This window comes from Eubalaena glacialis, chromosome 9 (assembly GCF_028564815.1).
Source record: "Eubalaena glacialis isolate mEubGla1 chromosome 9, mEubGla1.1.hap2.+ XY, whole genome shotgun sequence".
In the NCBI taxonomy this organism is placed as follows: domain Eukaryota; kingdom Metazoa; phylum Chordata; class Mammalia; order Artiodactyla; family Balaenidae; genus Eubalaena; species Eubalaena glacialis.
The window spans coordinates 29,520,946-29,533,393 of NC_083724.1; the positions used below are offsets into that span (position 1 = coordinate 29,520,946).

Here is a 12,448-nt window from a genome sequence, read left to right on the forward strand (position 1 = left end):
GAGTTATTAAAACAAAATGGTATTTAGAAAATTAATTTGAATTTCGAGTCCTGTGCTACAATTAGGTGCTTTATCATTGTGCTTCTGGGCTGTGGACCCAGAAAAGCCAGGTTTCATTACTGTTCACAACTTGGCATTAGCCTCCCTTTCTCAGTGTATCTCTCTGAATTTTCCAGTCACCCTGGAGGAAGAGTGCTGGAAATTTTTATTTTCCTTCTTTTTTTTCTCTAAGTTGCTTATTTTTTCTTGAGAGCCCTTGCCAACACATTCACCTGGAAAACTCCTACTCAGTCTTCAAGACCATATTCATATCACTTCTCCAAGAAGCCTTCGGAAACCTCCCCAAGGGAATTGTTGCTCCCTGTCTATTCTCTCACAGATTTCCATTGTGCTACTTCCCAGTGAACTGCTTGATTACAAGTAATTGGAAATTCCCACTTAATAAGAGAGGCACAGAGGAAATGTATTGACTCAAAAAACCTAAATAGGGTTAACAAATAAAACTGTGCGAAAAGCAAAAGGGCAGCTCAGTTTCTAGAAGATCCAGGTCCTGACTCCAAGACTCTCATGACTTATCTTGCTTGTCCTTGCTAGCTTTCTCCTCACTTACCTCAAACTGATTTCCTTCACAAATTGAGAAATACAGCTCTTAATAGTATCCAAATTTTAAATTTCACCATTTGCTACTAGAGAGGGAGAGTGACCCTATTATCAAAACCAGTGCAAAAACTCTCAGGGAAGTACCATGACTTGACTACCAATGGACTCATCAGTTGTGTGACCAGAGGGACAAAATACTATGATTAGCTTGCCTTAAGTGTAGTTGCCGTTGCTGGGCCAGGTTTCGGTGGGTAGGGAATCAGAGTTATCTAAAATCCTGGCACCTTTTAAGGAAGACATCTAGCTGTCAGGGCGTGTGAAGGCACAGTTTCCAGGGTGGGGAGGCAGGAAGGTAGTACTGAATATCCCACAGATGTTCATTGTTTCCTACTTATTTGCATCTATTTTCACAACTAGATTTGAAATCCTTGAACGCAATAACTATATCTTAAGACAGTGACCATGCTGCCTCATTTTCCAGGAACTAAAACTTGGAATATGAATAAACTTGGAATATATATATACATACACATATATGTGTGTGTTTTATAATACTTAATATGCATAACTTGTGTTTAGTAACATATACTCCTATTGTTTCTATAGTGTTTGCAACTCTTGGCAGCCAGTCTTCATAGTTAAATCTGACAACTAAAATATAAGTCAAATATTTTAATAATTCTGTTCATAAGACAAAAGCAGACAAAAATAATATTTACATATATGACCAATTTAATAATATGCATTTGTCTCCAAAAGGAGCCTTGAATTTAATTATTGGGATTTTAGTTCTAGTCATAAAGTGATGGGATGAATCTTTTCAGTGATCTTTTTCAGATTGTATTCATACTTTCAAAGATTCTTGGTGGCTAGTTGAGTAGAATGATTGGCCTTTCAAAACAATTTTCACCTCTGTGTTTCTGATACTTTGTCTCCTTTCTGTTCATTTTTGGCCTGGTGATGTTTCTCAAGCCTTGGATTCTCCTTTTTCTTTTGGATTTACCTCCTGCAGGAAGGTGCACACGCAGAAAGACTACTCTTTTGCCTCACATCATTCAGATCCCCTACTTCATCACTGACTTCCTTTGTGGTTTGTGTTTCTGGACACTGACACTTGTTTCTTCTATGCCTAACTGCTCTGGTTTTTCTAGCTCTAGGAAATGTGGTTTTGTACTTCATCTCTTGTTTACTTGGGGATATGTGTTTCTCCCTCTGTAGGCATGTGGGACTGTTACAGTGGCTTCCAGATTGGGAAGAATCTTCACTTTTAGAAGGACACTTGGGTCTCTTCTCAGCCATTGAAGGAAGCTTCTTGTATTGGATGGTGGCTGAAGATGGTCTCCCACAGTCTGATTCATAGCCATGCGCCTTCTTTTCTTTTGAGGGCTCACAGCATATATTCGGGGTGAAGTGTTCTCTTCTGTGGCTTCCTCTCAGAGAGAGATTACTTGAATCTCTGCTTACAGATCTCTTTGTAAGTCCAGCACACCAGGATTTGGATCTCTGAGTACTGGACCTTGATTGTCTTTGGATTCCCCTACTGCAGTGTGAACCAACTTCTGCAAATTGGGAGGGTTGTCTGCACTTCATCCTCTTTTTTCTGAGAGAGCTCAGCTTCCTACCATCTCTCTTAGAAGAAAAGGCAGTTTCTGAAATGCAACTCCAGGAAGGGTCCCTCTTTCTGGATTTGCAATTTATTAAGGATATTTGTCTGGGCAATCTTCTCTGAAAGGTCTTTGGTGAAGAATCTGAACATTTGTTTTTTTCTTCTTTTTTCTGGAAGTTGATCTGCTGGCCAAGGTTCAATACCTTTTTTTCTCTTAGGCTGTTCTTCCATGGCTGCCCCTGATTTAAAATTGCTGGGGAACTGAAGGTGTGTACAGTTGTTTCACTCTTTCCCATATCCTGGGCATGACCAGGAAACAACTTTATCCCTTCTGTCTTCCTCTCTTTGACATTTTTTTTGCAATTCAGTAAGCCTGGGCCCCTCTCCCTTGGTGTAGCCCAGTTCAGGAACATGCTATTGGTATAAGTTATACCTTTGTGATCTTCTGATTCTGATTTGTCTTTGATCCAAGCATGGATTTTGCTTGCTGCTTTATGATGGACTAATGGGGTTTCAGATTCCTTCAAGGAAGTGTTACCATTTGGAAATGCTTTCAAGCCTGACAGAGGCCTCTCCTCATTATTCCATTGGCCCCGGGTGTTTTTAGACTGTTTTATATCATGTTGAGATGCCAGTACAGTCTGATCCTTAGGCAAAGGCAAAACAGGAGCTGATGCAACAGACCTCTTTTCTACCCAAGGTGAAGCAGAAGGAAATTGATAGATGGCTCGTTGGTCATAAGTCTCCATGTTGTAAGGTGAATGAACAAAACTGATAAATTCATGCAGAAAATGGTGGGTGTGTTGTTGGAGATAAGGTTCTAGGAGGTTAATGAAGGATTCACTGTCCAGGTCATATTTTGTCATGTGATGGAGAATGGTGGCTAGGATATTCTTCACTGTGTAGCCATAAGCTCCATAAACAGCTGTTAGTTCCCGTTTCAGCCAGCAGACCAGCCGGTGTAGGCAACCAGGGTTTCTCTTGAAATAACTGGCTGACAAGTGCTTTTCGAATCTGTAGCCTTGGACATGTGCCACCCAAATTCCGGAATAATACAGAGCTCTTCTGAACTTCATTACCACCTGGTCTCTAAAGTGACCCACAGACATGGAGTTTGGTTGGAACTTCTTGCTGTACCCAAACTCTCTCAGTAACTCCTGGACAGTCAGCTCTCTCAATGGTCTGATGTTCCTTGTAATGCCCTCAAGGTTTAGACCAAGATGATTGTTTTCAGAAGTTACTACATAGCTTTCTTCTTCTGAGGGAAGAAACAATGAGTCTTCTTTGGTGTCATCCTCTGGCCTGGCGGAACAACACTGTGAAGGAAAGCACTGCACGCTGAGCGAAGGCATAGATTTCTTTCTTAGTCTTGAATGTAAAGATTCATTACTGCTCTTGTTGGAACAGGGATTCCAATCGGCCTCATTCTGTATACTCTCCAAACAGTTAGGACATTCACAATCAGATGAGAAATCTAATGGCATTGCCCTGAACAGATTATATTTCTCAGTTGTATGTGAGAAAAATCGGTTCAAATCAGTTCCTCATCTGGCATGAAAAATATCTATTAAAACCATTCCATGCATATTTCTGTAATATGTTTTGTCTCTATGGAATAAATTCTAGAATAAAGTTAAGAAGCAAACTATTCCCTCAAATTAATAAATAATGTTCTCAGTAAAACCCAATGTAGACAAGGCAATGAGGATTCAGGCACACTAATTTTCTCTTTCTCAAATTTGTTATTGCAAACTCTGAAAAGCAAATTGGAAATAAACATCAAAATTTAAGTATCACATCCTTTAATCAAGCAATTCTAACTCTAGAGTTTTAATCTAGATATACAGATCTGCAAACATATATATATATATGGATTTTCTAATAACAAAAAAAAACTGAAAACAATTGAAATATCCATTAGTAGGGAACTTGTTAAATAAATGATGGTTTATCCATAGTATTTAACATTACGTAGCCATTCCAAAAAAATAGGCAAATCTATACATACTAATAGGTAAAGATGGCTGAATATATTGTTAAATGAAAAAATTTATATAGAAGAATGAGAAACTATTATAAAAATCTTAGAGAGTAATCATTAATTTCTGGCAGTATTATGAACTAGACACCTTGAAAAATTGTCCCACTAGGAATAACAAAATAATGCTAGCTATAAGTAAATGTAGCTAATTGTAAATATATGTCAACTTAAATTGAGAGGTAATGAGTGAAATTCTCAGAGGCCAAATCAATAAATAAATAAAAGTAGAAATCTAGAGAGGGAAGTGAGCTCTGATACCACTAGTTGCCAGTATCTGGTATCCTTGATCTTCAGTTAGGAAAGAACTGAGAGCTGCAGATGATAGGAGACAAAGAATGGACTCTGCCCAAGTTCGAATGTCTAATGGGAAACCTCTGCATAAATCTGTGCACCCAAAAGTTTACATTCTTACTGAAAAAGTGAATTAGAAAAAAAAAAAATCACCCCACACAAGAGTCAGCAGGAAATCTTAGCTGAGATTTTGTAACCAGAAACAATTAAGTATGTCTGCAGACTAAATTCAAACAATCAGTTTTCCTAAAAACCTCAAAAGGATCATTTATTTTGAGGTTGGTAGTGACCACAGGCAACTGGCAGAGGCAAACACACATTCTTCCTGGAGGAACATAACAAACCCAGGTCTCATGACAAATTTCCTCTAAATGAGTTCACAATCAAAAGTCACTAACAAACAAGAAATAGCCATCATAAGCATGAGTCACAAAAATAACAGAGAGCAAATTTGACTCCTAAGAGAATCAGAAAATAAAATGAGTATGCTGGATGTGCATGAACTTCAATCCCTTCTTTTATGGATGGTTTCAAGCTATTCTTTCCAGAAGCGATGCTTTCACTAAGTCATCATTCATCTTGAAAAGGAAAAATGACAGAAACAGATTACGTTATTTAGCAAATTTACCTCCTAGAGGACCTGGAAGTGTCCACACGCATTTGAGCCTTAGCCACTGGATTAATTTGGTTGTAGGGGATCTCTTCTGTTTTGTTTGCCTTAGAGACAGAATTTAGAACACAAGGCAAGTTCTGCTGTGGATTGGGGAAACAGAGACAGCTCCAAGTTTTCCGTGAAACTTGGTATCTTATGTTTCCCAGTGGTGTCTCAGGTGACTTTAACATGCAAGCCCTGATTAAGACAGAATTCACCTCCATGACTTATAGGTTGCCAGAACTCTTTAATTTTCCAATAGACCAGTCAGAGCCGACACTGTAACGTGTGGTCTGACCCAGAAGAGAGCAGGAACATGAGGTGGAATATAGGTTTTCCTGATGAACGCACTCCCTAAAGAACAGTTGCTATTCTGATATTAATATTTGGATTTAAATTATTTAGTCAGAAAATTGTCACTGTCTCTTTAAACGCAAAATCTGAATAAACCTGTTAGCATATGGGCAAAGCAGTTAATCAACATCTTGGTTATCTCTGTACCAACTTTTTGGTTCAAAATTATTAAAAGTTGTGCTTTTTCAGAACCTTTATTCATCCATAGCTAAATACCAGTTAATATAGACAACGCAATTGGGAAGTCATTCAAAATAAAATGTTTTCCTTTTTATTTATTTATTTTTTGGGGGGGCTTTACTTTCTGTTATTCTCCTTTTAAGTTTAGTCATGCTTACCCAGGCTATTGGACCTCTCTCAGACCCAGGAGAAACCAGTTTAGCTCGTGAGCTATTTTGGGGAATTAGATAATCAACTTTGTGTCAGTGCTCAGCCCCTAACACAGTTTAATAGAATAGCCGTTTTAGTGTTATCTTGAGTAGGTTTCATTATGAATTCCCAAGACAGTGCATTACTTCTTTTTTAAAAAAAGTGTTTTGTGTGATTTTATAATTCAAAATAGACACCATTTCTGATATACTTGTAACCATAAGGTAATATAGAACCACATTCCCCGTAACCTTCATACCTATGTCAGCCCTATATGGAGGAAAGAACAGTACAGACATGAGTTCTCGTTCTACTGTTACCCTGGCCGAATTCACATATGCTCCCTGAGTCTCGGTTTACTTATCTGTAAAATAAGGCTTATAGAAAGACTCAAATGAGATAACAGATGCAAAAAGTACTTTGTAAAATACAATGCTTATTAGTAATAAAGTGCTCTCAGGCGATGCTCTCATCTGTACACTGTGTCTAGCACTGTAAAAATACTTGATAAATATCTGTTGAAGAGTGAGGAGGAGAACTAGAGGAAGGATGAGAGGGAAGAATGGAGAACATAAGAGAAGGCCATTCAGGTTTCTCTTCTGGATGCTTTGTATTTCAATCTATCTCTCCATTTTTTTCTGCCATCAATTTCTTCCTTTCCTTTTCTTCTCATTTTTACTCCTTGGTTCCTAAATACTCAAAATTCTGAAAAAGTTTAGAAAAGAAGAGGTTGTTGGGAAAGGGATGCACTGGCATCCAAAGTGAGAGAACTTTAGACTTAGGAAGATCATAAATTGACAATGGCAGGATGATGCTGAACAATTTATCTGATGATTAGTAGCCAAGAGATCAGATCCTGTATTTTCTTACCTGAGTTCTGAGCTAGCTACTTAGAAACCTTAATTTTCTGTTTTTGGGGGATTTTTTTCCCCCAAGTTCCATGGCTCTAGAGCAGAGTTTCTATGTAAGCACTATTAGGGCCAGATAATTCTTTGTTTTACTTTGTAGAATGTTAAGTACCATTCCTGGTCTCTACCCAATAGATGTCAATATCCCCCACCAAGTATGACAATCATAAATGTCTCAAGATATTGTTAAATGTCCTCTAGGGAGGCAAAATTGCCCCTCATGTTGAGAACCACTGCTGTACCATCTAAATTGATTGCGTTTGAGATAGGGGTTTCCTCACTAGATCCAGAAGCAGTTCTCCTACCAAGAAGCTGTAGTATGTACATTCATGAGAAGAATCAAGTGTAAATTAGTTGAAAAAGCGTGAGTTTTGAAGCCAGAAATTCTGAGTTTGAGTTTTGACTCTTTTCATATGGATTTGTCTTTCATAAACAACTTAGTTAACTTCTCTGAGTTTTATGTACTTAATCTATATATTAGAGCATGGACGTTTTCTTCACAGCATTTACCATCACCTGCATATTATACATTTATATGTCTATTTCCTCTCTGACATTACTATAAGCTCCATGAGGAAAAAAGGATGAAATACTTGGTTTATATACTCCTGTTCCCTCATAACTTAGAATAAGTTTGGCATATAGGAAGGAGTCATATATATTTGCTGAATAAATTTTCTGTGCTCAACACAAAGTCCAGTGTCTAGTATATATAGGTGTCAACAATTGTGCTTATAGACAATTCTCATTATTCAGGATAGGTGTATTCTATAAAGTCATCACAATCACTGAATTGGTTAACTTTGAACCAATGCTCCTAGAGGAAATACAGGGTTAGAGTCTACTGAGCCTCTGGTCACATTTTTATTGATGGAATGATACATATAACCTTGTTTTGCTTGTGTCTGTTTAAAGACATCTTATTTAATATATATTATTGATTCATTAACATTAAGCTCTCAGCCAACAGCACTATAATTCCTGCCTGAATGAAGCTCATCTAACACATGTATTTTCTCCATAAGGCACATCACAGTTTTGCACTTAGGAAAACTAGCCAGCATTTCAGCATTACACGTGGAGGTCATTCTAAACAGCAAAATCACCAAAAGAAGGGGGAGAAATGCAAAAATATAGCACTAAATAGACCATGAAAAGAAAACTTGTTTTAGTTTGAGAGCTGAAGCAAGAAGGCAGAGTGTCACTTTGTTTGACCTGAGCTGGGAATGTGTGGGTTGGGTGACTCAAATTTTTTGCCTTTCTGCCCATGTCCATGAATGACCATGAAATCACCAGGAGCACTGACTTTGGGATATAAATAAGTTTTAGGGAGTAGGCAAAATAACAGATACAGAATCCACAAATGATGATTGACAACTTTGTGGACAAGGTCAGCTTCTGCAAGGGGATACAAGAGAATTCTTACTAACTTAACTATCAAGCAGAGTAACGAGATCTCATCCCAACCTTTGTATCTTACTCTTTATACCTAACAAATGAATGGAGCTTCTCTTGCCAAGGTGACTCCTTCACAAACACACAAAGGAAAACACTGACTACAAATTCCAAGTACATGCTTTGTTCCAGTCTGTGTTCCTTATGCTCCTTCATCCTCCGTGTATTTGGAGATTTTCCAGCTACCTTTCTGTTATTGATTTCTAGTTTAATTCCACTGTGGTCTAACAGCATACTTTATATGCTTTCTATTCTTTTAAATTTGTTAAGGTATGTTTTATGAGCCAGAATGTGATCTACCCTGGTGAATGTTCCATGTGAACTTGAGAAGAATGTGTATTCTGCTGCTGTTGGATGGAGTATTCTATAAATGTCAATTAGATCAAGTTGATTGATAGTGTGGTTCAAGTAAACTATATCTTACTGATTTTCTGCCTGTTTGATCTATCAATTACTGGAAGAGAGGTGGTATTGAAGTCTCTAACCATAATTGTGCATTTGTCTTTTTCTCCTTGCAGTTCTATCAGTTTTTGCTTCATGTCTTTTAATGCTCTGTTGTTAGGTGCATGTGGTGTTCTCAGAGAACTGACCCATTTATCATTGTATAATGTCCCTCTTTATCTCTGAAAATTCCCTTTTCTCCTTTGTATGAAATTAATATAGCTACTTCAGCTTTCTTTTGAATAATGTTAGCATGGTATATCATTCTCCATCCCTTTGTTTTTAATCTAAGTCTTTATATTTAAAGTGGATTTCTTGTAGACAACATATAGTTCGGTCTTGTTTTTATATCCACTCTGACAGTCTCTGTCTTTTATTAGTGTATTTAGACCTTTCACATGTAAAATGATTATTGATATAGTTGCTTTAATGTCTACCATGTTTTTAACTGTTTTCTTTTTGTTGCATTTGGTTTTTGTTTCTTTTTGGTACTTTATTTGATTCTCACAAACATGCCATGAGGGAAGTATCTCATGTTAATCCCATTTAGAAGTGCAACAAACAACACTACCTAAATTGACTTAACCAAAGTTACACAGAACAAAAATAACAGAGCCATAATTTGAAACTTGCTAATATTCTTTACTTGACTAAACATTATCTTCTGTATACCCAGTGATTTCAGCAATACAACTCTGATAAAGCCTCCAAACCAAGTAGAACCATGCCCTCAGAATCATTAAGATCTGTATGCCTCCTCAAGGCTTTCCTCTCTTCAAAACCAACCTGGGAAGGAGATATTAAGAACTTAGAATCTTTGCTCTAGTTAAACCAAAATGCCATGTATTAACCAACAGTTAATAACAAATTCTAATGAGGCTAGCATAAGAACAAAAGTAAAAGGGGGAAAAAAACGCTTTGCTTCATTTATGAATAGACTAGAATTATCCATGGAAACCAAGCCTATAGTTTCAGGGTGCCAGGTTTCTTAAAAAGCAAGAAAAAATTTAGCCGTATTCTCAAACCAGGCTGTTCAGTTTTATTTTCCCATTGACTGAGGTCATTTAAAATGAATTGTTACAACCTGGCTCCTGAATCACCATCTATTTTCCTATAAAAGTGCCTCTCCCTGCTTCCATGGGGAAGAGAGGAAAGACAGAACTGGACTTGGGCCCAAACCATAATTTTAGTAATTACTAAACCAAGTGACTGCAGCCATAATTGAGTCATTCAAAGCCAAATGGTAGCACTAATTAGTTTGTCAAATTTGAATAAAAGAGCTTTTTTGGAGAGAACAAGTGGAATGGAGCTAAGGAGCCCCAAACTGTCAGCCATGGAGTGGGAGACCTTTTTCAAGCAGAGAGGGTCTTCCCAGCATCATGGTTCTCTTGTGTGACAGTGATAGATGTTCCTCGTTACAGATTATGGCCTTGTCACACTTAAATTAATCTCTCTTCATGTCTTCAGGCCCTGCTCACTCCCCTGGGCAGCAGTCATCAATTTACATGGAAAGGCACCCAGAGAAACACAGAATCTATTTATCACACTTGCTCTGAGTGTACTAACAGCGACTTCAACCCAAGCATGGACCCACATTTCAATCGGCTTTACCTCTGCAACATCATAAATAGTGTCAAGGGGTGTGTTGTTAAGAAAATGGTTGGAAGGAGAGTGAGAAATTCATGAAAATTATGCGAGTTAGTGAACTCCACCCTCGGATGACCACTTCAATGTGTATAAGAATTCAGCACCGTTTAGACGTCTTAGACTAGACATTAAAATTCCTACACTTCCTTTTAACTTCCTGGAGTCACCTGCTTATTTGTGGATTGTGGCTTGCCACTTCAGCATGCTAGCTCCTGGAAGAGAAGCTACGCTAGGTTAGGAATACAGAAGCCAGAGAGGCAGAGTTCATATCTGTAAATTTTCTTTCCTCCAACTCCCCCACCATATCTGCATTCAATTATTTGTTTCGTTATAGACATTCTCTACTATCTCTGGCTAAATTCTGTGTTCCACTGAGATTGGTCAGTGCTATTTCTGCCCAAAGCTGAATTTGCCTCACTATTTCCGGGGAACGTACTTCCTTCCCAAAGTCATAAATATCTCAAGCTTTGCTAACAGTGCAAATGACATTGCTGGTATTCTTTCATGGTCAGAGAGTCAAGTGGGAAAGCAAATCTTTTAGTGTCGGTGGACTCCTGGTTCCAGAGTTCCATCAATTCAAAGGGTTGGAATTCCTCCTGGTTTCTGAATCTAATTTGAACATAATAAGCACCTGTTTATTTTAAATGATTCTGCATGTTTTTTTCCCTCAAAAATATTCTTCTGTTTTGTGGCTACACCAATCAATTTCACACAGTAGGCGAGAACATACTTAGTACTATTTATTTTCAATTATTTTGCATGCCTTTTGTTCATTAAAGATTCTTTTCTTTACATTGACATTTCCGGTCGCTTTCACACAATGGTTATTTGAGTTGATGTATTTTACTCTTCTTGCTAGCAAATTTTCACTAGAATTGCCTAATAAACATGTGACTGGGCTGCATTTTAATAATCAAAAATGGCATGAATTCTGTCCAAGATGTCAACAAAGGATGGGAAAGGGAGAATCAGCCCATCATGACTAAAATCAAGAATTAAAGAAAAAAATTTCGTGTGTATATCTCACTAAGTTGATATTACTCATCAAACTAGTCACAATCATGTATTAAAACTTAAAAGCTGTAGCCAAAGTTATGCTTAAAGACAAATTTTTATAAGCTTTAGTTGACAAATCAGAAAAAAGTAAATAAACTAAGATTTTAATTTAAGAAATTAACGAAAAGAACAATCATAGCACAGGGTTCAGCTCGGTGCTTTGTAATCACCTACAGGGGTGGGATAGGGAGGGTGGGAGGGAGGCGCAAGAGGGAGGGGATATGGCGATATATGTATACATATAGCTGATTCACTTTGTTATATAGCAAAAACTAACACAACATTGTAAAGCAATTATACTCCAATAAAGATGTTAAAAAAAAAAATGAATCACATACATGCACAGGCTTGTTTTGCTCACTTCCTTTTTTCTTCCAGTCTTTAAAAACCGTTTTGATAAACTAAAAACATGTTTCCAACACTAAATATCTTTAAAACTTTAAAGGTCAAAACAAAATATGATAACACAATAAACAAAGGCAATGTTTAGTCCAAATAGATATATCCTACTTTTTAAAAATTGAAGTGGTTTTCACTGTGATCTGCATAAGTGGTTTAACTGCGTTTTCCAATATTTGTGCAGTCTGAATGTATCTGCTGACTAAAGTTAATTCTGTTAAATGTTATTTTCCCAAAGTTTTCCTTTTGTAGTTTCTAATTTGGTTTAATTTGGAGAAAGAACATTTGCCATAGGTAAAACGACAATGAAAGATCATATTTTAGTAAAACTTGTATATATGCCACTTTATTTTATAATAAATGTTTCAGAAAATTCCAAAAAGAAAATACGTAAACAAAGGTGAAATAAAGATGAAAACAAGCAATTCTGAAATAGGAACAAGAAAGATTGGTGAATCAATAAATAAACTGAAGAGATGATATTAAAAAATAATAATGGTAAATGGGAGTATTTCCTTAATTTCTCTTTCAGATTTTTCATCATTAGTGTATAGGAATGCAAGAGATTTCTGTGCATTAATTTTGTATCCTGCTACTTTACCAAATTCATTGATTAGCTCTAGTAGTTT

General features: G+C 37.0%; 1 protein-coding gene across 1 annotated transcript; it reads right to left on the minus strand.

Annotated features, from left to right (window-relative positions):
• Positions 1-1,599: 1,599 nt before the first annotated feature.
• Positions 1,600-3,690, minus strand: LOC133097296 (E3 ubiquitin-protein ligase Topors-like). Its single transcript, XM_061199187.1, has one exon. The coding sequence runs from the start codon at positions 3,688-3,690 to the stop codon at positions 1,600-1,602; it is 2,091 nt and encodes a 696-aa protein (XP_061055170.1).
• Positions 3,691-12,448: the final 8,758 nt, after the last annotated feature.

What these genes read in the sequence shown, in the direction of transcription:
- LOC133097296 (XM_061199187.1), bottom strand. Translation starts at nt 3,690, where the DNA reads ATGCCATTAGATTTCTCATCTGATTGTGAATGTCCTAACTGTTTGGAG.